Source organism: Pholcus phalangioides, unplaced genomic scaffold (genome assembly GCF_987345545.1).
Source record: "Pholcus phalangioides strain wild (caught in Gottingen) unplaced genomic scaffold, Ppha-v1.0 ptg000017l_1, whole genome shotgun sequence".
Classification (NCBI taxonomy): Eukaryota; Metazoa; Arthropoda; class Arachnida; order Araneae; family Pholcidae; genus Pholcus; species Pholcus phalangioides.
The window spans coordinates 58,109,491-58,137,241 of record NW_028301610.1 but is presented as its reverse complement, the minus strand read 5'-3'; the positions used below and the strand labels follow the sequence as shown (position 1 = coordinate 58,137,241).

Sequence of the window (27,751 nt, the reverse complement as noted above, 5' to 3'; positions counted from 1 at the left end):
ATTGAAGTATAATTATTTCAACCTTTATACATACTATGCAATAATATTCGAAACAACGGTTTGATACCAGAAGTCATTAAAAACATATACAACCTCTGACAATAAAGTTAGGTGAAGTCGGAACGGCCGATCTGGCAACACTGGCGAAGCAAAACGCTGCAAATGCGTAGCGGCAGGTGTTGACCATCTGCCGCCACCGTTGTTCAGTTGAGCGTCATTTGTGTTCCGTGAAAGACTTGTTTTACAAAGTGCTTGTTTAGTGCGTTGGTTCTTAACTGAGAACAGGAAAATGAACGAACAAAAGATCAATTTAAAGTTTTGTTTTAAGCTTGGCAAGACACCGAAAGAGAAACTCACGCGATGTTGATACGTGTTTATGAAGATCAAGCGCTGTCCATGAAGTGCGTGTACGAGTGGTTCGCCCGTTTTAGAGAAGGCCGGGAAGTGTTTCTGAAAGTGTATCCACAAGGAATTTCTACCTGAGGGAACGACGATGAATGCTGCAAGGTACATTGAAATTTTGACCCGTTTCATGAAACGTCTACGCAGGGTACGACCTCAGTACGCACAACAAGGTTCATGGTTTCTTGTTCACGACAATGCTCGCCCTCACACAGCCAATATCGTCAAACAGTTCCTGGCAAAAAAGGGGGTGGTGCAAATTGAACATCCACCATACTCGCCAGATCTCAATCCTCCAGACTTCTTCCTATTCCCATGACTCAAACTCGCTTTGAAAGGAAAGAGATTTGACGATATTCCTGACATCCAACGAAACGTGACGAGGCTTTCGAACTTCATCCCAAAAGAAGACTTCTTGCAAAGTTTCCAGGACATGTATAGGAGATCTCAACGGTGCATAGTAATGGGAGGTGACTATTTCGAAGGATAGTAAGGTAACTTTCGTTAACATTTCATCTACGTTAATGTTACAGGACTATTCACCGAACTTTATTGTCAGAGGTTGTTCATCAGGCCTTTTAATGTTTTGAGGATTAACGCGTTTATTGGAAGCCTCCAATATTGCCAAATTGGTTGATTTGGCATGAACAGGCTGGTAGGGTTACTAGTTGGCGGGATGTCACGTTTCCCACTCAAAGGCTTCCTTCAGAATCCCTGCGGTCATTTTCACTCTCCTTCTCCTCGTCAGTATGTGATGGCACCTCTACCTATTGACACTATAATAAGGTTTTTATCAAAACGCTTTACCTCTACTTAAAGCCCGATGCATTTCCTCTTTTGTAGTCGCACTCTTCGCTCTACTCCCGAATATGTGTGCAGCTTAGTGAGTTTTCACGTCATGAAGTAAAACTTCTGACCAAATTTCATGAAACAGCTTCAGCGGTTTTTCGGCTCGGCGATGATGAATCAATCAGTCAGTCAGGTCATGTTATTTTATATACTGTATATAGCTATTTGGCGATTTCAGCAACCTTTCGCAACATGCCTGACAATTGGGTTAATTGATCAGCGATGTCCCGTATTAATTAACCCAATTTACAATTTTTTTCTCGATCAACTTTGGTCACCCTGATCATAAAGAAATTAAAACAGTATTTGATGCCTCTGATTATATTTTTTTATCAAAATAGGTCTTAAAAATGTCAACCTTGGACAAAACGACAAAATTTCTTGGAGCCTTGAATGCCGTTATAGCCGAGTTTGGACTGTATAAACATATTTTATTCTGTAATGGAGACTTTTTTATTTTTTCCGCCAAATAATACTTTCCTTTTTCAAGGAAAATTTTGTCAGGTGGTTGGAAGCAGTAGAAAAAAGTCATTTTTCGTTTCCTGTTATCTTACAGCTGAACAAACCGAGACGCATGCACATACGTTATATGTGCAAGCAAAATTTACCTCGATTTTATCAAAAAAAAGAAAAGAAAAAACGGCGCTGTAATCGTTTTTATTTTTCATCTAAATGATCTTTGCTCAATCTGTTCTCCTTTGTTCTTAGATTATTATTTTGTTTTTTTAGTTGCTTAAAAATAAACTCACATTGATTGTGAGCCAACTAGCTCTTTTCTGGGTTGTACCATTTTGAACGAAATGACTTCCTCGTTCCTGCCAGCAATACCAGTAGAATATGAAGCGAATGATCTCTCGTTGATTAATTCTGCTTTAGAAGAAAATAAAAGCTTCCTCGAATCGTTGAGCAACGAAATATGGAGCAATCCCGAACTCAAGTTCAACGAGCATCGTGCTCACACGATTCTCACCGACGGCTTACAGAAATTCGGTTTTCAAGTTCAAAAGGGCTATGTACTTCCGACGGCATTTCGAGCGGAGTTCAAAACAAAGAGCGGTAAGAGATTTTAAAATTCAGTCAAATTCGGTTATAGCGACATCGAAGATTCCGCAAACGTTGGCGTTATAACCGAGGTTGATATTTTCATGACTTTTGACAAAAAAATATAATCAGATGCTGTGCATAAAATTGTTATTTTATTGTAATTTGATAAAGGAAAGTGTGCAGGAAATTGAGATCATAAATACGAGACATATTGCCAAAAAAGCTGCCAATTGCAGGCGAAATCACGAAATATTGCTCATAAACAACTCTTGGTGAGAAATATAGTGATGCAGAAAATTTGCAGCGATTTAGAATGCATTTCACGGAGGAAAATATTATGGCAAAATATGGCAAATAAGTGAGATGAATATTTAGTCATATTCATTATAGTATAATTTATAAATGACCATCTACGATTCTGGTAAAGATCAGAAATTTAAGTAAACTTCGTTGAAAAAAATTGGGAAAAAACGGGACATTTTTTTTGTCCTAACACAAAATTACGAGAAAATACGGTAATGTTTCTATACGGGTCACGTAAGTGAGGAGGAATTCGGAGTGTCAAACATGTAATAACTTTCTTTTTTCAACATTAAGCATCAATAGAACTGAGCTCTAATTCTAAAAATTTCTTTTGAAAAACGCCATAAACTCGGAAACAAAAGCGATGAAAAATGTATCGTTTTATCCGAGGTCATTGCGATTTTATCAACTTTATAAGCAAGATTCGTTAGAATAAGCCTATGAGAATAAGCCCGTACCGAAAGTTATTAACGTTATAACAGAGTTGTCGTTGTAACCGAGTTTGACTGAATATAATGATTATTTTGATATAATACTTATTTAGTAAATCTCGATCAATAATTTTGTAAACTCGCTATTTGAATTCAAGGCATCCGATTAACTGTCTTGTCACTTTTCTATAAAATGGTACTGGACTGAACCTTAATAATATTTTTTAGTGAAAAGTGTCCCAAAACAGTGAAAACAATAATAAATTTTGGACTGCCTGTGCCATTTTTATATCAAATTTTAAACGAAATTCATGTAATATTCCAAACACGATTGCAAAAAATTTTATGAATGGAATGTTTTGTTCTTTTTACAGTACATTTAACTAGTAATCAGGGCCGTAGCGTCCCTTCTCGGGGTAGACTTTTTCTTGAGGAGCCCCTTGAAAGGGTTATTATTATGCAAAAAAAATGTTTATTTTTCTGGTGGGCCCATTCAGCTTGGGGCCCTTGGGCAGCGCCCCGGTTGCCCCAGCCTAGTTACGGCCCTGCTAGTAATGGTGCAGGTTATGAACAAAAATTTTAAAGAATTGTATGGTATAAGTTACGCTCAAATCTGCTAATGTACGTGTGAATTTTTTGAAATTTCATTCTATATACAAATACAAATACAACGCCACAACAGGCAAATTGCCCAACGAGGTGGCTGACTTAAGAACATCATGGATCCCCGAGCCCCTACCTACTACTGCTACACCACACATGAACCCCCCCCCCCCGCGGAACCCCCCAACGAATCGGTACATGCGGGAATGTGCGTGTACGTGTAGTGCAACCTGACGTAAACTTTGTTTCTGTGTAATGCTTGTTATGTGTGTCATCTGCCCCCAGTTTTACTAACTATGAGTGAAGTGTTATGGTTGAATGATTTATCGTTGCAGGACTGTTGCTCTCTGTGGCGAGACTTTTTAACGGGGAGATCGGCTCGCATTTGCGCCTTGAAGTTGGGAACCACAGAAAACCAACTTCAGCCGACCACCACTGTGGGGTTCGAACCCGGATCCTCGCATCACGAGTCCGGCATTATAACCACTCGACCACCACACCGTGTATAAAACACTGTAATTAGACAAATACATACGACAGACCTTAGATTTTGGTTCATAACCTTAACAATGAATGGCAGAATATCATATTAAAATTTCTTGATGATAGAGTGAATAGATTTTGATAAATCATGTTTCAAACTCAGGTAAAATGTAGAAAAAATAATATTCTTCGTAAGACGCGTTTAAAGTTTTTATTCACAATTTACTTTTCTATGTAAAAACGCAACCCTAAAGTAGACGTAACTTCAGTTCTAAGTGTCATATAAAAAAAAACAAGTCCTGTTTGGGAATCGTGGGGAAAAATATATGACTTTCATGGAAAATAAAAAAAAAAATGAAAATCGATATTTTCTTCCAAAATGGCGTTTTCAACGTAGTCGGATACCTTAAATTTTGTAAAGTAATTTTTTCTTAAACTAATAATATAGAGTTCTTTGCGGACTAGGTCGATTGCGCTCGAAATGGGAGTGTTTCGATTTCCAATGTTTTTTCACCAACAGGTCGATTGCACACACAAACACCCCCAATAGATAATTATCTTATCTATAGGGGGTGTTGCCTACACCTGTTCCTTGGTTATATGCGAGAGTTTTCTTTCTAGATAACAAGTAATGCCTTTGTTTTTGCTCTTGAGAGCTAAGTATGCGCTAATAAGGCTTATCTTAAAAAATAAAATATAACGGTCGTGTTATCAATTTTACGAATTTATCATGCAAGGAGACATAGATATGATTGTCAGGGTCACAAGTTGAAAAATATAGAATTTGCGAGAAAATAATATATCTTTATATATAAAATAACATGTCCTGACTGAGACTTCACTGATTCATCATCGCCGAGGCAAAATTCGGGTTTTTCGAAATTCGATCCTTTAGAGGGATTATAAGGTTATATAGCCAAATCACGCCGAGCCGAAACCGCTGGAGCTATATTTATGAAATTTGGTCAATAGTTTTATTTCCTTATGTAAAGACTCACTAAGAAGAGTTTTTCCAAAATTTGACCCCTGGGGGGGGGGGGATTCATAGATAACACAGAAATCACACCGAGTCGACAAACCACTGAATCTATAGTCATGAACGGATGCATTTATAACTGCATCAGGGGCGTATGTCTTCGATAAATATTTTTTTTTCAACTTTTCATGTCAAAGTAGGTACAGTAGATACTTTCTTTAATAGAGACGATCCTTGAATGTATCAAGAAAAAAAATTAATCCACACCCCGACACACAAAAACAAAGTAGTTATCAATTAAGTATGTACTGCGGACAAACAGTGATAGTCCCTTACCCGTTTACCCGTAACGGGTTGCACTGCACTTGCGAAAAATGTATGTGACCGCTCAAACTTCAAATGGCCACATGCTATCAGGAAAAAACGCAAAAGCTACGCGGCGTAGCTTTTGCCCTCTCACATGTAGGGTTCATGACAAGACAGTTTTGGTTTCAGTACAGCACACGATAGTTTCAGATTTCGCGTGTCGCCGATGGGACCGGCCAAATGAGCTGCGTTTACATCTGTGAGGGACCCCAGGTCGGCCCCTCTGTGGTCTTTGCTTGTCTCGTTCGGTATTCCATTTATTTGCCGGCCGATATATGAGGGGGCCCTCAGTTGGCTCTGCTTGGCTCGTACTCTATTCATATCAGCTCAGTACTTGCCAGCTGGCACTGGACCTGATAAAAAGCATTTCCGTCTTAACGCATGGGCCTACCCGGGCACAGCCCGAGGCCTCAAGAGAAGAGAAGCCTCAGTAAAATGAGAAGTAGTTGAATTTTCCGAGAATTTGCTAGGTGCATCAGAAAAATTATTTGACCTGGGGACCCATGATTCATTTATTCATGCCTTATCGAAGCCTATACAAGGGAATGCAGTGGTAAAATTTGACAGAAAAAAGACGGTTGATGTTACAAATGAAATTGGAAACTGTTATGCAATGAAAAATGTTTGGTGGGAGGTTGTTCCAATCGGTTATTGTTCGAGAAAAGAAACTAAATTTGAAAGAATCAGTGGATGCAAAGATGGGTTTCAATTTATGGGAAGGGTTAATGCTATCGGAAAAGTATGAAGCTGGAGTTATAAAAAATTAGAAGTGTCGATATGTCTACGGGTGGAAAGCGGTTGAATATTGAGTTGGCGTTGAGTTCAGTAACGAAGACGGAGGATGACCAACAGTTTAAAATGAAGCGGGCGGATTTATTTTGAATAGATTCTAGTTTGTCTACATTGGAGAGATCATGGGAGTCCCAGATTTCACAGGCATATGAGAGTACAGTAAGGATATAGGTTTGTAAGCAGAGATGTCTGATGCGACGGATGGAGTTTTTAAGGTTTCGCCAAAGAAAGAAGAGTTTTTGGAGACACTTATATGAAAGACGTAATCAACGTGGAGGTTCCAACGGAGGTCGGCAGAAATAATTACACCCAGATATTTGTAATAGGAAATCTCGTTGATTAGAGAATTATTGATGGAGTAAGAAGAATCGAGAGGAAAAGTCTTTTGCAATTAAGTTTCATAAAAACTGTTTTTGAAGAATTAAGGGGCAATTGCCAGGACGAGCACCATTCCGAAATAATGTTGAGATTGTTTTGGAGAGATGTTTTTGGTCGGATCCGTTGTGCACTGTTTGGTACAGGGCCGCAACTAGGGGGAGCAGGCGGGTCTGCTGCCCCGGGCGCTGGACCAGAAGGGGCACAAATTTCACACTTTTACCTCTCTTTAATAACATTACAAGGGGGCGTCAAAATGCATGCTTGCCCCTGTTGACCAAGCTTCTAGTTGCGGCTCTGGTTTGGTAGATTACGCAATCGTCTGCAAAAAGTCTGATATGACAATTGATGGAATTAGGAAGATCGTTTATATAAATCAAAAATAATGTGGCGAGAGAACCAAACCCTGGGGCGTGCCAGACCTAGTGAAATGGGGAGTTCTGGTCCTTGAAGGAGACAAACTGATTGCGGTTGGTAAGGAAGGCTTCCACTCATTTAAGCAGTTGAACACGTAGGCCAAAGTTTTGGAGTTTAAGTAGAAATTTATTGTGGGGCACCCTGTCAAAAGCTTTAGAGAAATCCAAGAAAATTATATCTATTTGGACGTTTGTGTAAATACTGCTTGATAAATCATGTATGAAAAGAGCTAATTGGGTAGCAGTTACTGATAAAGATGATCGAAAGCCTTGTTGATTAGGGAAAAAGAAGTTTATTGAATCGAGGTGTAAGTGGATTTCCTTGGCACTATGTTCTCAAAAAATTTGCAGCATGTAGAGGTGATGGTGAATGGTCTGAAATTAAGGGATTTGAAAGAGAACCCGATTTATGAATTGAGATAATCTTATTAATTTTCCAGTCAAAGGGCAAGTTAGATGAGTTTAATGAGACGTTGAAGATAATTAAAAGATAATTAGAAATTTCATCAGCGCAAAATTTCAGAATATGATTGAGAATCCCATCGGGGCCAGTGTAGGGGTGCTTCAATTGTTTTAAACGATTTCAGGAGGTCTACTTTAGTGAAGAAGATAGGACAAGAATTGAATAATGAATCGGAAAAGGAGTACTGAGAGGGAGTGGGGTCAGGGGGGAAAAACAGAGGAAAAAGCCCGATTAAATTCTGAGACAGATATCAAGGTGAGAAGTCAGGTCAATGTTGTCAATTTTAAGGGAAGAAGGGCCAGCTGATTTAGGGCGCAGAAAATTTCAAAATTTTGAAGGGGTTAGTTTTAAGGTATTGAGGCAAGGTGTTAAATGATGCTCTTAAGATGGCCCTGATCAAAAGGGCTTTATTTCCACTATGGGGGGGGGGGCACACTTGAAATTTTTTTCGCTGGGCAGTGGGCACACACTATCGTTCAAATTTATTGTCCAATGGCTTTCTCAAATATTTTTATGACCATGAAATAGTAGTTTGATATTCATTATCGGGTTTCAATGTAAGCCTGGCGTGCAAAATACTTAAGCCCGTCCCTGTATACAACACAACACAAACAAGAACAAATTTTTCTAAATTAAAAATTATTTACAATTATAAAGTGGCGATTAAAACTATGGTAAATACGTTCTTGCTCCTCCAAAATACCACCATCTACGATACAAAATATAAACAGTAATATATGGATTCATATATATATAATTGATAAAATGTTCTTGTTTACCAACATATTGTGTATGTGATATACGTATATCTTTGTCAGGTTCACGATATCGATCTATATCTCTTGGGATAAATCTATCTTGATAACACAGTTTTATATCGTGAATCTGATATAGATTTTTGTCGGGTTCACGATATAGATCTACGTATTTCAAATTGTATTAAAATAATTTATTGTTCCAAGTTGCCTGACTCTCACTAGAACTTAATATGTGTGAAGGAGTAAGGAGATGCTGTTATATAACTATTCGGTTATCTAACATCTTCTTACAAGGTGCGAAAAAGGACCAAAATTGTTGTTGAATATCAATTTTAAGAGAAACGCGTTGGGAAATTGGTAGTTCCAATTCGTCAAATTGGGTAATCTCTTAGCCTGGCAGACAAAATGAAGAAAGAGTGGAAACTACTGACAATAGTAGATGACAATCAATTCATTATTGGCAATAGTTTCCATTCTTGGACGATGACCAAAATGAAGAAAGAATGGAAACTACTGAGGATAGTAGATGTTACTACCAATTCACTATTGCTAGTACTTTCCACTCTTGAACGCAGACAATACTATGCAGGGAGTTTCTTGTGCCAAGTAAACATATATATTTACTTAAGACGTGTCGAGTAAACATATAGTTTTACTTGACCAGATATGTTTACTTATCACAAGAACACCGGATGATGGATGAAAATACTTGCAGCTCTTGAGAGTTCAAATGTTCTTGAGAATGGATGGGGGGGGGGGGAAAGCGCGAGTTTTCTTGAAAGTCTTTACACACACACACACACAAAAAGGAGTTCGAGTTCCAAGTTCTTTCGAACAAAAACAAGTAAAAAAAAACACATTAATTATATAAATGTTTAATAGGGTATACATGAACAAAGGGGGAACGCGCACGTGAAGTCACTGCCACATTCAGTTCGAGTCACGTTAGACTTTACATCGAGTTCTTGAAACAGTTGACACTCGCCATTCAAGGAACTACGTTGATAAAAGTCTTGAATAAAAATGAATCTAGAGCCGCGACACAACTTGGATGATCACTATTCTTTGAAATACTCTATTAATTATAGTAAAGAAAAGTGTTAACTTTTCGCAACCGAACACAAGCTAAGTTCGCCATAAGAGAACGAGATTACGAGAATCGATATCCACAACGAGATTAACAGACCGCAAACAAGCTCAAATAGACCCGTTCATTTGAGACAAGCTCTTCAGAAAAAATAAAGAACCATCGAGCTTATATTACTAATACAAAAAGTAATATAAATAGTTATAGTAATATAAGTAAATTTGTTATATTAATTTTTGTAGTTATAGTAATATATGTAATTAAGTATAGTATTATAAGCTGGATGTAAAGAACGGATCACGATGATGACTCGGTTCTTAAACATTGTTGACCGGTCACGAGTAAACTCGTGTCGTCATGCCACAAAAGTTTCTGACCGGATTGCTGTTCAGCATACCGCAAGCTTCTTTAGTTAATATTTAGCTAATAAAACCCGACAAGTTAAAAATGAAAAAATTAAAAATTAAATATTTTTTGAATAAAATTCATTTATATATTAAACTATTATAAAAAAGTTTATTTACATTGTTTCACTTCCACATCCAATTTCGAAATAACAGCCGATGACATGAGATAAACTCTGAGAAAAATGGCGGTCAACAATGTGTTAAAATTTTAGATTCTTTGTTTTGGTTTGAATTCCCGTATTTTACAAGACAGTCCCGTTTTTTGAGAATCTGGCCATCCTGATATTTCTGCAAAAATGTCCCGTTTTTTAGTTAAATTTTTCATAAATTCGTTATTTTCATCAAACGCGTTGATACTGGCAGGGCGGACTTACGCAGGTGAGAAAAGGCAACTGCTTACATTTTGACTTAACCGTTCTTAACGTTTGACATTAACAAAGCAAATAGCTTAAAATTCTGTCCACGACACACAGCCTTCACAAGGGTGTGGCTGACAGGGCTTCAACACGGGCTAGTTCTTATCACTTTTTGTTTTTTCATACTAAAAATTCACTACGGTTGGTCCTTCCTATGCCATCGTCGAGGACCACAGATTGAGAAACGCTGTTCTACTGGGAGAGTGAAGTTGCAAAGAAACCCATCAACACTGAGGAATCAGCACGTTTATCAAATTTCTAAAACAATTATAATTATAAAAAAATCTTCCGATTGAATTTAAAGCAAATGTGTGTGTGATTCTGATGATTATCTTCTGTGATTCATATAAATCCTTGCGGAGCGATTTGCAGCTGGAATGATTCCCTTTTCCCTCTCTGATGGGCAACAACTCTGGTTTACCACCATTTAATTGCTACATATTCCGCACCTGAATATAGAAGTTATGACAGATTTGTGTTGGTGAATTCTAACGATGTGTTTTGTGTGTGTTCAGCGTTGTGAACGTTTTGTGTTCAATAGGTGGTGCTATCTATCCTCCAAATCGCTAATATGTGAATTTGCAAATTTAATGTATATAGTCAACCCTCGGTTTACGAACTTAATTCATTCCTGACGTCCGTTCGTATACACCGAATTTAGTTTTCCCATAGGAATCAATGTAAAATAAATTAATCCGTTCTTGGGACTCCAAAGATTTTAATGTATATTTTTACTTTTACACCAGCTCCCGTGAATAACCAATAGAAATCATTAAACCAACACTCAAATGTTACCATAATCTGAAAAAGATGAAATGTAAACGGAATGAAAAAAAATGATGCCATGGCAAAGTCTGGTTCGTGAACATGTATCATCTATAATCCCAGTGTCAAAGCCCTCAAAATCTTCGCAATACCCTCCAAGCCAAATATTCATAGTTCTGTAAAATATTTGCTGCTGCGCTTTGTCAATCGCGATATGAAACTGTCATGACCGTATCGCGTCTAGATGACGAAACTGTGGATGATTATAAGCTACAGTTTTTACATATTCGGTTTCTTTTTCCTCGGAAAAGTTTTTAAAATTTGAACGTGTATTGCAATCCTATACGATTTTTCAAAAAAGCGCATGTGTGATCTTGTGTTAACGAAGTGAATTCACGCCGTAAATATGCTGTCTTTGAATGCAGGTAGGTAGCCGCGAAAATATCGTAATTCACGGTATGTGACCCGAAGACAAAACACTCTGAAATTGGAAAATTCGTTATACAGTGCCTCATTCAGGGACGCAACTTTATATTTCATAAGCAAGTAATCGATCAGTCTCTCCGATAGGCAGCGGGTTATACAATCAAGTACAGTGCTTCCTTTGTACTTCAAAATAGTATAATTACTTTTCTAGGTCACGAGATAGCACGATCAATGATAGATGATGGAAAGGGTGAAAAAGATTTGCATGGATGTTTTTCACCCTCCGTACTTTTTTATTCTCAGAACTAGAAAAGAACGTGTCCCACTGGAGGCGTGAACAAAATATTTTATGCGTTCCTTTTTCCGAAATTCCGGGTATTTGACGGCATCCCTGCCTATATCCCGAAGGAAAAAAGAACCGTCTCTCTCCTTCTGTTATCAAACGTTGAAAAAAAAAGCTGACTCCGCCCAATGGCAGTTGTCCTTACAGGTTGGGGGCAATGGAAAACATGATCGCGAAAAAGAGCCTGCGTAAAAGGCCGGGATTATACTATAAAAGTTTGATAAAAGATATACAAATACAACGCCACAACAGGCTAATTGCCCAACGACGTGGCTGACTTAAGAACATCATGGATCCCCGAGCCATTTTTTGGAGGCCCTACCTACTACTGCTACACCACACATGCACCCCCCCCCCCGCGGAACCCCCAACGAATCGGTACATGCGGAAATGTGCGTGTACGTGTAGTGAAACCTGACGTGAATTTTTTTTTTGTTTCTCCGTAATGCTTGTTATGTGTAGTGCTGCCATCCGCCACCAGTTCCCCTAACTATGAGTGAAGTGTTATGATTGAATGATTCATCGTTGTAGGACTGTTGCTCTCTGTGGCGAGACTTTTTAACGGGGAGATCGGCTCGCATTTGCGCCTTGAAGTTGGGAACCACAGAAAACCACCTTCAGCCGACCACCACTGTGGGGTTCGAACCCGGATCCTCGCATCGCGAGTCCGTCACTATAACCACACGACCACCACAGCGGCGACCACCACATATTTCACAAAACTTGTAAAAAAACAACCAATAAGCCGATTGGTTACATTTGCTCTGGTGTAACTGATTCGCTTATTGGTTGCATTTTTCAAGTTTTATAAAATGACTTATCTAAAACTTTTATAGTGTAATGCCGGCCTAAGTATGAGCCTGATTTTATATTTAAACCCATAAGGATCTTACTAATATCAGTTAGGCCGGAATTACACTATGAAAGTTTGATACAAGATCTCGATTTCTTGTTTATTGTTTTACTGTTCTATCTTGACGTGCCAAAGACTGAAAAAAACAACCAATCCAATAAGCCTATTGGTTAAATTCACTTAAACGTAACCGATACGCGTATTGGTTGCATTTTTCAAGTTTTATAAAAACTTTTATAGTGTGATTCCAGCTTTATGAAGGTCTCTGAGATATCTTTCGCTTGGACGAAATAAGGAAGCGAGATATCTCATAATTGCCGAAATACAAAACTAAATACATTAGACGAGATATCTCGTTATTTTGCCACCGAGAGGGTTACAAAGAGGAGATAAACCACGGTTATAGCCCACGTACGAAAGAAATGTCTTTAGGTTTGAGTTCTTGGTGCGGTTACTACCTGCGGGGTTTAGAAATCATTGCTTATCAACGTCTCATTGCTTATCATTTCTGAAGTTCATTAATTTAGTAAATTGAAATTTTGAAAAAAATCTACTAATTTTTTTAGAATAAAACTTTCTGGTACCGTTTTTTTTGTAAAAGTTAATAATTATTCTGTTTAAAAAAAACAAGTTTTCAAAACTTTATTTAAAAATTCAAATATCTTAACTCACTCTTTACGTTATTTAGATGCAGCAGACATGCCGACAATAGCGTATTTATGTGAATATGACGCTTTACCAGGAATAGGTCATGCTTGTGGACACAATCTGATTGCTCAAGCAGGATTCGCTGCAGCAATAGCTCTCAAGAAAGTCCTTGAAGCTAACCCTAAGTTGGCAGCTAAAGTACGTATTGTCAATACTTTTTGGTTTCCTTTGTCATACCCCAAATACGGATGTGCAACCTATTCAGTCTCCCGGCCGCGTAATTACAAAGCTTACATTCTTAGTTCTACTAGTGCACGCAGTGATTGGTAAAGAAGATGGCAAAATGTCACGGGGGCGGAGCTTTAGGCGAAACCAACTTTGATACTGTGAAACTGAAAAATCTTGGGGTATAAATGGAACAATTTTTTTTCAAAAATATGTATGTGTTAACAAAAAATCTTCACTTACAGAAATAAACTTTTGTAAGTTAGATTAATCTCTGATTTTCTTGATGATGATTAAATTCCGCAATGCCTGTTTTTCTTCGCCGAGAGGTTGAAACAGAACAATCGTATCGAAAAAAAAGTTTATAAAGAATAATTATCAATGATTTCTAAACAAAAAAAATCAAATTTTTCCAGTGAGAAAAATCGACATTTTTCTCTATAAAAACATGACCAAAAACTCTTCCATTCCAAAAAATTGTATTGCTGGTGAAAGATATGCGGATATTATAATGAACATAGGCGTACGCAGAATTTTCTCGAGGGGGGGGGTGTCAGATTTTTTTCCTTCTGAGGAGGGTTTTCCTTTTTTTCCTGCAAAATAACACTATAATCTTCGCTCAAGGGGAGGGGGCATTAGAACCCCAAACCCCCCCCCCCCACTTTGCGTACGCCAATGATGATGAACAATTTTTTTTTCAATGTAGTGAATTTCATATCTCCGAACTTCATGCAACCGCGGATTCGCAGTAAATTACCGTTTCTATTAAAATTTGAAGTTATACAACTGTCGGCGCTGACCGCGTGTATAGCAGCTGGAAAAAGACAGCAAGAGTTTGAGAGGAAAAAAAAATTGTAGTTCGTTTTCCTCAAAGATAATAATTATATTTTTACATCAAAATACTCTCAAAGATTGCCTGATAAACTCTGAAAGAAAAGCATCGTTAGCCTTCTGTCAGTTTTAAAAGCACTTTTCTGTTTAAAAAACAAAAAATTACGATGAAGAAAACATAAATCAAAGATAGTCAAAAAATGAAGATGGAATGGAGAGATGAAAGTAACTTGAGCGAATTGAACGGGATTCGAACCTGCGACCATCGTAAGAGTCCCAATACACAACAGCAGAGATCGATGTCATTCAACTTAGACAAATGAGATTTCGCGAAGTACTTTTATATAAGTGACGTATCGGTTCATTGCGACCAATCACGAGAAGCTAAAAATTTCTGTTTTTCTTCCTTGTATGCATCTAGGAATATAAACTTTGTTATGTGCCTTCCGGCCAGTTATGAGTGTTTTTCACAATCGGGGCTACGTCATTGGTGTACCTGTCGTGTTCTGTGGATTAACGTTCGCCTTACGCCGACAGAAAGTACTGCAACCGTGCCCTAGAGCATAAGTTTCGACTGGGGCTCCGCAAGAGCTATTCAGGAGTTTCGCGATCGAGGGCAGATATTTGTAGAGTTGAGACGGGTGCACGATGATACAAATACAACGCCACAACAGGCAAAATGCCCAACGAGGTGGCTGATAAAAAGATGCCCATAAAAATATGGATGTCATATGTTAAAAAAATACAGCAACCCAATTAAAAATGCTGTTAATATACCCATATGACCTAAGCCCGAATTGTTCCCAGGCCCCATAATATTAAAGAGCCACGAGTTTAAACGGTATATGTTTGCTAATTAATCAAACATAGTTGATTCCAGTCGGGGGAAGACCTCTGATGTATACTTTACCCATGGTCCCCATCAAAACAAAATTGGGCCCTGCATACAACGCCGTGTGGGTGTATGGGCATCGTGCCAGCTCTGTGTCACGGGATCCTTGGTTCGATCCCAACATCAGCGCGGTCGTTGGACAGCTTGTTGCTGCGGTTTTCAACGTCGAGGCACAAATATATGCGAGTCGATCCCCACATTAAAAAGTCTCAACAAAGGAAGCAAAATACCCCACAATGGTACAAGTGTTCAATCACTACACTTAGCTCCGCGATTTATATTTAAAAAATTAACTTCGCACACATTACTAATTACGTACACTGCAGAAAAATCGCACGCATATATATACCCCCAGCACGACATATTTACCCCTGAAGGGAGTGAAAAGGGTAGTAAATTGCCATGGCGGGGGGGGGATAGACCAGTTTTACACGATTTAGCCTAATCAGCCCTTTTGGATGGCAATGTCTCTAATACACTTTGACCAGACATGGCTCTCACTCTATTTCTGATGAGATATAAGGAATTGAGCACAACCATACCGGAAAATTTTAGCAGTATCCAGGTCGGTCAAGGCACCTCGAGTGAGTCAAATCTGTTCGGGGTTTGGCCCCGAAAGAACCCCCCCATGTCCCCCGAAGCAGCAGCAACCACTCCCAGAAGCCCCGCAACCGAACACCAGAGGTCAGAGGATATCAGCTGTCCGGCATCACTCCCTTAAACATCCGACTCCCATCATCAATTAGAAAAACATTCACGACGATCGTCAGTGTCACCTTCATGCAAAGAAACGAATTTCCCCCATCAAAATCTTTCGTAGACATTCCGTTAATATGCTAAGTATTTTCATACTGAAATGCATGTATGCTTTTTCAGTATTACTAAATTGCACCATTATCCCGCACGTTACAACTGTTAGAACGGTTGCACGCTGGAATAACTTCACAGGGCTGGCGTCCGCACCTTTTATTCACTGTGACGCAGATTTGCATACGGTTTCTTCTTCCCCAGGTTACATTTGCATGCACGGTGTTCTTTTTCCTAACGATAAATTTCAACAGGAATGCCGTTTTAACATTTGCGGAGCGGCCGTTTCGAAACGCTCTAGCGCGTTTGCGTTCCATGTTAGACTATGCATTCTTTGATGACAATTATTTGTATTGGTGTGTACTGTCACCTCTTAAAGTTTTTCCCATCTTTTCTGAATCACCCTGTATACAGGACGACCACAGCAGCAACTTTCAGCCCCCCTCCCAATGTTTCCTTCATGTCAGTGTCTCTGCCGTGAAATAGTCTCGTAACCATCAAGACTTCCACACAAACTAAAAATTGGTAACCTCTGCCCTTGAGTGACCAGAGTAAACATGTCCAGTACAAATGACATTGCGCCCGAGGGGCGTGATGGTAAGATGCTTGTCTACCACCGTGATACACATGCTACTAAGTATAGTACTGTCTTGATATCCAATCCAGCCGTGAGCTAATCCAGTAATCCGGCGTTTTTCAGGCTAATTTTCTTCGAGCATAGAAGAGGAAAACATGCCACTGTATATCTTGTGAACAGAAGTTTATATAATTTAAAGGGGTTTTTCAATTGACTTCCAGTAATCTGGCGATTTCGATAATCTGGCACACCCTGATCAGATATGTGCCGTATTAGCGAGAGTCTATTGTAGCACGAAAGCACGCCACTTTTTAGCATATGCAACCAATGAAATTATTGGTAACATTTGCACATATGTTACCAATAATCTCATTGGTTTGCATGTGCTTGAAAGAGTGGCATGCTTTCGTGTTACTTAGTAGCATGTGTATCACAGGCCTGAAGGTTGCCGTCAGGTCCCAGGTTTGAATCGGGGGAAGAATATAAATAAAAATATGTCTTCCCTAACGAGCTTGAGGTGACTCATCAATTTTTAGTGACTCATCACACAAATATTGGGATCCCATGATGATACCGATACCAGTCAGATAAGTATATTTTGAGGAGGAGAATCAATTTCGTTCTATGATTAATCAAATTCACTATTTAAGACATCGCAGGCGAGAGACTCTCGGATCTGTTTCCTACGGTTGGAGGGTACGAAACAGATGTAGCCTTCTTAAAACCTTTTAGCCCGCATTTGAACCAGCTGCAGGAAATATAAGGCCATTCACCGGTGGAACATTGTTCATTTGCGTTTCGACGTGAATACGTCTTTTAAATCATCTGATGATACTGGGTGCATTCACAGAAAGTTACGTGACGAAATTATTTAAACTCTCATATATCTGAGGACGTACTCAGAATATATCAGTGTTTTTGATGTCTCCGGGTATATCTTATTAAGGCTAATCCAATGATACCACTCTTATTTTAATACCTCTTCCGGTCTGGGCACCAGGATCGCGGCCCACTTTCATAACGTAATTGTTTTAAGCTACATCTCAAAAGGTTCGCAACGCAAATAAATGCAAATTTTGTCATGTGATGGGCATTTTGAAGACAAATCTATTTTGATGCCCTTCTGGTTTTAATACCTGTTTCGGTCTGGGCACCAATTTTGAGGATCCGGGTTCGAACCTCACCGTCGCCACAGTGGTGGTCGTCTGAAGTTGGTTTCCTGTGGTTCCCAACTTCGAAGCGCAAATGCGAGCCGATCTCCCCATTAAAAAGTATTGCCACAGAGAGCAACCGGCCTACAACGATAAATTAATCAATCATTACACTTCACTCATAGTTAGAAAAACTGGTGGCAGATGGCAGCACTACTCATAACAAGCATTACACAGAAACAAACTTCACGTCAAGTTTCAGTACACGTACACGCACATTCCCGAATGTACCAATTCGTTAGAGGTTCCGGAGAGGAATATGGACGAGGTGCATGTGTGGTTTAGTAGTAGTAGTGGTCTGGGCACCAGGCTTCGCGGCCCGCTTTCGTAACGAAATTGTTTTACGCTATATCTCGGTATATTCACAACGCAAATAAAAGAGAATGGTATCGTCTGTTAGATATTCAAAAGACGAATCCGGTGATACATTACGGATTTGAATACATATTGTTTCTAGGCCCGAATTTGTGACGCGAAATTGTTTTACTCCATATCTCAAGAAAATCGCAATGCAAATAGCTATATACCCATTGGTATCGTCTATTAGCTATTCCGAAAAGAAATCCGATGATACCAATTTCATTACGTCAGTACCTGTCAAGGCAAGACCCCATTTTTTTTGCTTTGTTTTGTCATAACTTCAATAATGATGAGACATGGATTTTTTTTTTCTTATTAGATAGTGGTATTTGGAAGTCCAGCAGAAGAAGGAGGAGGCGGAAAAATACATCTGATTGAAAACAAAGCTTTTGAAGACATTGATGCAGCTCTAATGGTACATCCAGCGAGAGTTAGCTCAGCTTTTGCTCCCACTCTGGGTATTATTCGAGTAAGTCTAAAAAAAATCATATCAGAAAACACTTTATGAGAAAAAAAAAATTATCATGTCTGATGAAATGAAACGTGAAGAGACCAAAGTCGAATATGATATCATTCATTCATTTTCATGCCTTTCTGAGACATTTTTTATCATTCGTTTATTTTAGAAATGGAATCTTGGAATTCAAAATTGATACATTTCAAATACTGTGATTGAAGTTGGAGCAGATTTTCGTTTCTTGTGAATGCGTAACCAGATTATGAGCTGAAGTTTTTCCATGAACTAATTTTTTGTTATACAGGGTGTCCAGTAATACAAATACAAATGCCACAACAGACAAAATACAGGCCCGTCATTTAGAAGGGGGCAGGGGGGGCCGTTGCCCCCCCCCCCCGGCTTTTATACCCCCCCCCGGAAAATACACTAAAAATGGTATATATATATATATATATATATATATATATACAGTGAAACCTCGTTAATGAGTCACTCTTGGGAGAGCAAAAATATGACTTGATAAGCGGAGTGACTTGTTAAACGGAGTAAGCCATAGCTGTGCTAATTCCTGCATGAGGATAATTGGGACTTCCAAAAAGTGATCCGGTAAGCGGAGTGACGTGTTAACCGGGTGACGCACTAACGAGGTTTGACTGTACATGCATTGAGTACATGTGCTTTGCCCGCCCCGGAAAAAGTTGAAAATGACGGCCCTACAAAATACCCAATGAAGTGGCTGAGGAAAGATGCCCATAAAAGTATGGATGTCGAATGTACAGGAGGCATAGCAAACAAGTTTCCAAATAACGTGCAGTACTCAGTGTATGTCGTTCATGTTTCAAGGGGTTGTATAATTATTAAAAAAAATTAACTTTTTATACAGTCCCCGGGTGCCCCAAAACCCAGTTAGAAAGTTGTAGTTCTGTTTCTCCTGATGCCACAAACACATTCCACGTTTCTAAATACAATATTCACTGAGATATTCGAATTCAAAAAACGAAAGAAAATTGTTGAAAAAAAACAGCATTGAATGTGGGAATACCGTTTTACCCGCTTTTAATGCTGTTTTTTTATCTGATCAACCGTTTGTCGCAGAGGTATGGTTTCAATTTAAAAAATGCTTAAAATTATTAAATACGTTCAAAAATGACTCTCTGCACTAGTTTTGAAAGTGAAGATACAGTTGCCCTGCATTTTCCGAGTCCAACAAATACAAATACAAATACAAAAACAACGCCACAACAGGCAAAATGCCCAACGAGGTGGCTGATAAAAAGATGCCCATAAAAATATGGTTGTCATATGTTTCAAAAATACAGCAACCCAATTAAAAATGCAATTAACACAAATTACAAACAATATATACACATGATAAAATATTATACAATGCCCATAAAGAATACTTATGGTTGTCTTATTCTAAGAATGGATAGCTTCTCGATTTACCCCAACATGTTTATCGTATTTCTTTTTAAACGTGTCAATTGTGTTACAATTTACTACCTCCGGGGGTAAGCTATTCCATTTATTAACAACCCTATTAGAGAAAAATTCCCTGCGACACCATAACCTTGCATTGTCCCTCACCAATCGATACTGGTGTCCCCTTGTAAAAGCAGTCGATTGGCGGTGTACTAAAAGTTCATGGTCCATCCTATCCATCCCATTGAAAATTTTGAACACTTCGATCATATCTCCTCGACACCTGCGTTCATCCAATGTAAACATATTCAAAAAATGAAGTCTTTCTTCATAACTCAAGCCCTGTGTGCCAATAAGGACACGCGTAGCTCTTCTCTGCACCCCTTCAACCAAGTCTATGTCCCTCTGTATGTATGGTCTCCAAAACCTTACAGCATACTCCAGTTCAGGACGAACTAAGCCTCGAAAAAGCGGAAGAATGACTTTAAGAGAACGCGAAGAGACCTTTTTGAAAATGAGACCAAGCATTCTATTCGCTTTTTTGACCACCGCTGAACAATGTTCAGAAAACCTAAGCCGCTCGTCAATGAGAATTCCCAAATCGGTGACCCTAGTTGCATCCGGGATATTGACACCATTCAACTCGTAAGAGAACCGTGGGTTGTTCGAACCAAAATGAGCGACCATGCACTTATCAACGCTAAACGTCATGCTCCATTCATTTGCCCATGCTGCAATCTTGTTTAAGGTGGTCTGGAGCAACTCCCTATCGCTTTCATTTCCGATTACCCCCATTAGCTTCACATCATCTGCGAATTTGCAAAAGAGATCCTATGATTTCAATTCCAATATTCGCAGAGATATTCGAAATCAAAAATCGGAGAAAAGTTGGGTAAGGACAGCATAAATGAGGGAAAGGAGAGATGTCCGTTAGTTTTTGCTGTTATTTCCCAACTGTTCTCCGGTTTTTGAATTACGATATCTCAGTGAATATTATAGTTAAAAAAACATGGGCTTTTTTTGGGCTCAGGAAAGAGAATGCAAAAACTTTCTAATTGGGGGGAAGTTGGAGGACAAGGGGACAGTATAAAATTTCGACTTTTTTTTTATTTTGTGATACTGTATTCTCACTCATAAAGATGGTGCAGGGTAATTTTTGAACGCCTATTGAGCATTTCTTAAATTAGAATCATACTTCTACGACAGACGGTTGGTGAGATAAAAGTCGCATTAGCACCTACAGGACACCATGTAAAAATGTTATTATAATAAAGTGAAACTAATTCCTATGCACTCTTGATTATATTTCACTGCACAGGCACAGGTGACATTCAAAGGCGTCGAAGCTCATGCAGCGGCATATCCTTGGGAAGGTAAAAATGCTCTTGATGCAGCTGTGGCTTGCTATGTTAGTATTGGTCTTCTACGACAACAAGTGAAGCCAACTTGCCGAGTACATGGTAAGTAATGAGATGAAAGTCGCATTACTGCGTTGGTTAAGAGATAGGTCGCAACGAGTTATGGTGAACGGGGAATTCTCTGGTTGGACAGACGTCACAAGTGGAGTTCCTCAGGGAAGTGTCCTTGGCCCCATACTTTTTTCACTTTTTATCGATAAACTCGATCAGGGTATCGATGGGATTACTAGGAAATTCGCAGATGATGTGAAGCTAATGGGGGTAATCGGGAATGAAAGCGATAGGGAGTTGCTCCAGACCAACTTAAACAGAATTGTAGCATGGGCAAATGAATGGAGCATGACGTTTAGCGTTGATAAGTGCATGGTCGCTCATTTTGGTTCGAACAACCCACGGTTCTCTTACGAGTTGAATGGTGTCAATATCCCGGATGCAACTAGGGTCACCGATTTGGGAATTCTCATTGACGAGCGGCTTAGGTTTTCTGAACATTGTTCAGCGGTGGTCAAAAAAGCGAATAGAATGCTTGGTCTCATTTTCAAAAAGGTCTCTTCGCGTTCTCTTAAAGTCATTCTTCCGCTTTTTCGAGGCTTAGTTCGTCCTGAACTGGAGTATGCTGTAAGGTTTTGGAGACCATACATACAGAGGGACATAGACTTGGTTGAAGGGGTGCAGAGAAGAGCTACGCGTGTCCTTATTGGCACACAGGGCTTGAGTTACGAAGAGAGACTTCATTTTTTGAATATGTTTACATTGGATGAACGCAGGTGTCGAGGAGATATGATCGAAGTGTTCAAAATTTTCAATGGGATGGATGGGATGGACCATGAACTTTTAGTACACCGCCAATCGACTGCTTTTACAAGGGGACACCAGTATCGATTGGTGAGGGACAATGCAAGGTTATGGTGTCGCAGGGAATTTTTCTCTAATAGGGTTGTTAATAAATGGAATAGCTTACCCCCGGAGGTAGTAAATTGTAACACAATTGACACGTTTAAAAAGAAATACGATAAACATGTTGGGGTAAATCGAGAAGCAATCCATTCTTTATGGGCATTGTATAATATTTTATCATGTGTATATATTGTTTATAATTTGTGTTAATTGCATCTTTAATTGGGTTGCTGTGTTTTTGAAATATACGACATCCATATCTTTATGGGAATTTTTTTATCAGCCACCTCGTTGGGTATTTTGTCTGTTGTGGCGTTGTATTTGTATTTTTAAATGTAACATTTCTTCTGCAAGAGAGATATTTGATGAATTTTAACCTAAGCTTGTTTCACGTAATTTACTAAGCAAAAAGATTAGGCAAGATTGGATGGAACCGGTGGATTGGAGATACCGTCATGGTCGCTGATATGTTCCGAGAAAAACAAGCATTTGAACTAGGGCACTGATAGGGATAACAGCAAAGCTGTATGACCCCGGTAATCAAACCTGGGGACCGACTGAACTTTAGGGGAATTTAAGATATCCGGGGGTCAACCTGTTTCGATTTGACCTTTTGTCACCGCATCATAAGATAACCGGTGTGGTCCCACCGACCAGTGAATACGAGAACCTACTGGGTCCGCAGACATCATGACTGGTCCACTAAAAGAAATCTTTTCTAAATGATAATAATTTCCCCAAATATATTAGCATTTAGAAGATTGATATACCACCAAGGGGTTGCAAAAAGCCATAAAAAATCCACTGCGGACTAGGAATTATCGTATAGGAGATTATTCCACAATCAACGTATCACCGCGCGGAGGGGAGCGCGAAGTTTTTCGCTACTGGTCCCGTGGACCACCACAATTAGGTGGTCGTCCATACGTTAATCATTCCTGAAACTCAAGGTGTGGCCCTGTATATATACCAGCAATATACGAACCAGGTGTTCACAAACCTGTGGTGGTCGAGTGGTTATAGTGACGGACTCGCGATGCGAGGATCCGGGTTCGAACCCCACAGTGGTGGTCGGCTGAAGTTGGTTTTCTGTGGTTCCCAACTTCAAGGCGCAAATGCGAGCCGATCTCCCCGTTAAAAAGTCTCGCCACAGAGAGCAACAGTCCTACAACGGTAAATCATTCAACCATAACACTTCACTCATAGTTAGTAAAAACTGGGGGCAGATTACAGCACTACACATAACAAGCATAACAGAGTAACAAAAAACTTCACGTCAGGTTTCACTACACGTACACGCACATTCCCGCATGTACCGATTCGTTGGGGGTTCCGCGGGGGGGGGGGTTGTGGGCGGGGTGCATGTGTGGTGTAGCAGTAGTAGGTAGGGCCTCCAAAAAAAAAATGGCTCGGGGATCCATGATACAAATACAAATACAACGCCACAACAGGCACATTGCCCAACGAGGTGGCTGACTTAAGAACATCATGGATCCCCTACCTACTACTGCTACACCACACATGCACCTCCCCCCCCGCGGAACCCCCCAACGAATCGGTACATGCGGGAATGTGCGTGTACGTGGAGTGCAACCTGACGTAAAGTTTGTTTCTGTGTAATGCTTGTTATGTGTAGTGCTGTCATCTGCCCCCAGTTTTACTAACTATGAGTGAAGTGTTATGGTTGAATGATTTACCGTTGTAGGACTGTTGCTCTCTGTGGCGAGACTTTTTAACGGGGAGATCGGCTCGCATTTGCGCCTTGAAGTTGGGAACCACAGAAAACCAACTTCAGCCGACCACCACTGTGGGGTTCGAACCCGGATCCTCGCATCACGAGTCCGGCACTATAACCACTCGACCACCACAGCGGCAAACGTTCTTAAGTCAGCCACCTCGTTGGGCAATTTGCCTGTTGTGGCGTTGTATTTGTATAAACCAAAGCCCTCCAACAGCTATTATAAATGGAGAACCAAGAACTATCATATAAACAACTTATCAAACAAATATGGATTGTTATGATTTTGCGATTGAGTTGTGGAATCAATTTCTTGTGTAAAATGAATTTCTTTCGAGTGAATTCTTCAATAAGCAACAGGAAAATTTTATCAATATCTTTTCCTCTCATTTTCTCTGATAATAATAATCGTATATATATATATAAAAACAGGTATAATAACGAAAGGTGGATCAGCCCCAAACATCATCCCTGGTGAAACAGCTATGGAATTCTATGTCCGAGCACCTTCAATGAGAGACCTAAAGGATTTGAAAGAACGAGTGAGACAATGTTTTTTGAGTGCTGCAAGTTCTACAGGTTGTACAGTCGAGTATGACTTCAACGACAGAGAGGTGTATAGTAGCGTTATCCACAACAGCGTACTTGCATCTTTATATCAAGGTTATTCGCAGATGCTTGGTGAGTATTAGTCTTTGTGTCCCATTTCTGTCTCCTTCTGTCTCCATTTTTTAGTAATATACAGGGTGATTCATTTACAACCGGCTCCACAAATGAGGTACAGTCAACCCTCGGTTTACGAATTTAATTATTTCCTGAAGTTAGTTCGTAAACCGAAACAATTTTTTCCATAAGAATCAATATAAAATGAATTAGTCCGTTCCTGGCATCCCGAAATTTTCCAGTGTGAATTTTTGCAGCAGCTCCTACGCATAACGCGGAACTAATGAAAATCATTAAAATAATAAATTGCTGAAAAAATAACCACCGTATGAAAGAGACGAAATGAAAAGGGCCGTGTCTGATGGTTTCATTAATATCATCACATCCCAGTGTCAAAGAACTCGAAATCTCTGCCCGCAACACAATCTGGCTACAATATCCTCCAAGTTAAATTCATAGTTCTGTAAAATATTTGCTGCTAAGCTTTGTCAATGATAGCAAATGCAATACAAAAAATTTGCTATATGCAAAGTAGAAATATTGAAATAATGTTTTGAAAGAGAAGTCATTGAGACTTATTTTACGCCAAAAATGATTGTAAAACGTTTTTGAAAACGTCTGATTTAGAGCTTCTTATATTTTGAATGATCTGCTGATCCATGGATCAGAGTGGATAATCGGAGTCGTATTTGGGGGGGGGGAAGGGGTGAATACATTACTCTCTCAGATGAAATCAAATTATTCAACTTACTCTTTCTGAAATTAGAAAAAAATTGCCAAACGTGATCTCACAGGCATCTGAAATATCCTTTCCTCGAGGAATGCTTTGATACCTCTTTGAGATGTGAAGCAGGGTATCTCCGGTCCTTCAATGTTAAATGTGTATTCACCGTTCTCATGGCGTGCATAACGCAAAAATGCAATTTTCTGAGTCATTGCCTTTCTGAACTATAATATTAGGTTGTTAGAGTATGGTAACACGGTTTCCTCTACCAATTTTTCTACATGTGGAAAACCTACCATAGACGGATTTATATGTCATGGAAACAGTCTATTGCCGTTTTATACTTAGAAGCCCTTGCGCTATGTTGCTCACAATGAGAAATTCCATTTCATGATCATCTTCATAGAGTATCACTTCGGTTGTGTGTATGTATATATATAAAATTGGCTCCGTAGAAATGTGTGTGATGTCCTTTTAACTAGTGATGGGCAACTACGGCCAACGGGCCAGATCCGGCGAACCGAGGGGTTCCATCCAGTCCGCCTAAGGTGTTCCGGTAGAAAAGTATCAATACACATACTAGCACAATAAATACTTAGGTTGACCATATTTCCTTGATAAAAATACGGGAAACAGAAAATCGGGATCCATACGGGATCACAAATTATCGCCACAAAATTATCAAATGCAGGTTAAGTTGCTAATTACAGCCAAGAAACTAATTAAAGGCTAGTGAAATCGCCAGATATCACTAAAATTGATGAAAAATCACCAATGGTGAGAAATGCGGAGCTTCCACAAGAATCAATGGGTGAAAATTTATAATTACCAAACAAAACGTATATGTTTGAAAAATATGTGAGATGAATATGTTTCTATATGATACACATATGACTGTGATAATTATGACTTGCTCATAAAAAAAAATCTCAACTCTTGATTCCAAAAAATTTCAAGTAAGCCTCGTTGAAAATAAGAGAGAAAACGAGAAATTTAATATAAACGTTGGGACGTCCAAAATTACGGAAATGTCCCTTAAATACAGATCAAATGGTCAGACTATACATACAACTTTCTGACCTGCGAGCTACAGAAACACTGCATATCTGGCCCGCGGTCTGATAAGTTTGTGCACCCCTGGTTTAAATTAATCCAGGAAAAATGTTTTCTTATTCGCAGCTTTTCTATTGTTCATAATTAAAATTTTGTTCCGATACGAAAATTAGCACTGTAATATAGTGTTTTCTAGAAAACTGCGAAAGAGACCGCGAATACTGAGGGCCGACTGTACTTCCAAATGTTTTGTCCATATTTGAGGCAAAAATTCACTGAAGATTGCATCGACTCTACTCCCGTCTCCATTGAATTTGTGTGCCCCACAGATGTAGGCGAAACGTTTGGAAGATATAACTCGTCTGGAATCACTAATATTTTTACCTTGAATTGATGACATGAGTCCACGTAAGAATGGAAATGAATACCTGTTTCAAATGCAGAATATGATATTTTTTTACGACCTTTAATGGGGTTGTTTTCTTCTAGGTGTAAAGTACATAAATAAGGTGCTGGATGGAACAGAAGGAACAGGTTCTACTGATATGGGCAATGTGTCGAGGGTTGTTCCGTCTATCCATCCTTTCTATGCGATATGCGATGATGCTGCAAACCATACGAAAGAGTTCACCAAAGTATCTGGTGATCGTGCTGCGCAACCTCCTACAGTTGCAGCCGCCACTGCACTTGCTCTGGTGGGTATCCGTATCATTAGATCCCCAGAAGTACGGAAATCAATGAGGGAATCGTTCCAGTTGGAAGTTGCCAAAGATAGTTGACATATATATAGTGCGTATTTTGTATTATATATATATACACATATATATATATATATATTTTATACAATAATATTTGGAGAAAATAAAGATTGAAGCAACTGTTTCCTTCTCATGTTTCTTGGACTACCAACTTTCTCGCTGAATTAGCAGTTATTTTTCATTTATTTATTTTTTATTTTCTTTGGGTCACTCTCTCTGCGATGTTTTCTTTATTTTTCTACATTGTATGTTTAATTTACTCTTTGGTTTGATTTTGTCACCGGATTTTTGGGGCTGCACATTGTTGGCTTGGCGAGTAAGTGCTTTTTTTATTGCTCTCAACTTTTTTAATTTTCGTTGTGTATTTTCGATTGACTTAAACTTTTTTCTCGCTCTCATTTCATTTTCATTGTACTTTCACCAGATTTGTGACAGGTTTTTTTTTGCCGATAATCAATTTCTTTGCCCACGCGCTAGTATAGGAGGGATTATCTCGTTTTTTGTTTAGCGCC

At 39.1% G+C, this 27,751-nt stretch overlaps 1 protein-coding gene across 1 annotated transcript; it reads left to right on the top strand.

The window, feature by feature from the left end:
• Positions 1-1,942: 1,942 nt before the first annotated feature.
• LOC149074166 (xaa-Arg dipeptidase-like) lies at positions 1,943-27,362 on the top strand. The gene is made up of 6 exons (XM_089246632.1): positions 1,943-2,307; positions 13,247-13,404; positions 18,429-18,578; positions 21,307-21,448; positions 24,474-24,722; positions 26,971-27,362. The coding sequence occupies exons 1-6, from the start codon at positions 2,052-2,054 to the stop codon at positions 27,258-27,260; spliced, it is 1,245 nt and encodes a 414-aa protein (XP_089102758.1). The 5' UTR covers positions 1,943-2,051; the 3' UTR covers positions 27,261-27,362.
• Positions 27,363-27,751: the final 389 nt, after the last annotated feature.

What these genes read in the sequence shown, in the direction of transcription:
- LOC149074166 (XM_089246632.1), top strand. Translation starts at nt 2,052, where the DNA reads ATGACTTCCTCGTTCCTGCCAGCAATACCAGTAGAATATGAAGCGAAT. An exon ending in GGAGTTCAAAACAAAGAGCG is followed by an intron (nt 2,308 to 13,246) that starts GTAAGAGATTTT and finishes TACGTTATTTAG; the next exon opens with ATGCAGCAGACATGCCGACA. An exon ending in AGGTTATTCGCAGATGCTTG is followed by an intron (nt 24,723 to 26,970) that starts GTGAGTATTAGT and finishes GTTTTCTTCTAG; the next exon opens with GTGTAAAGTACATAAATAAG.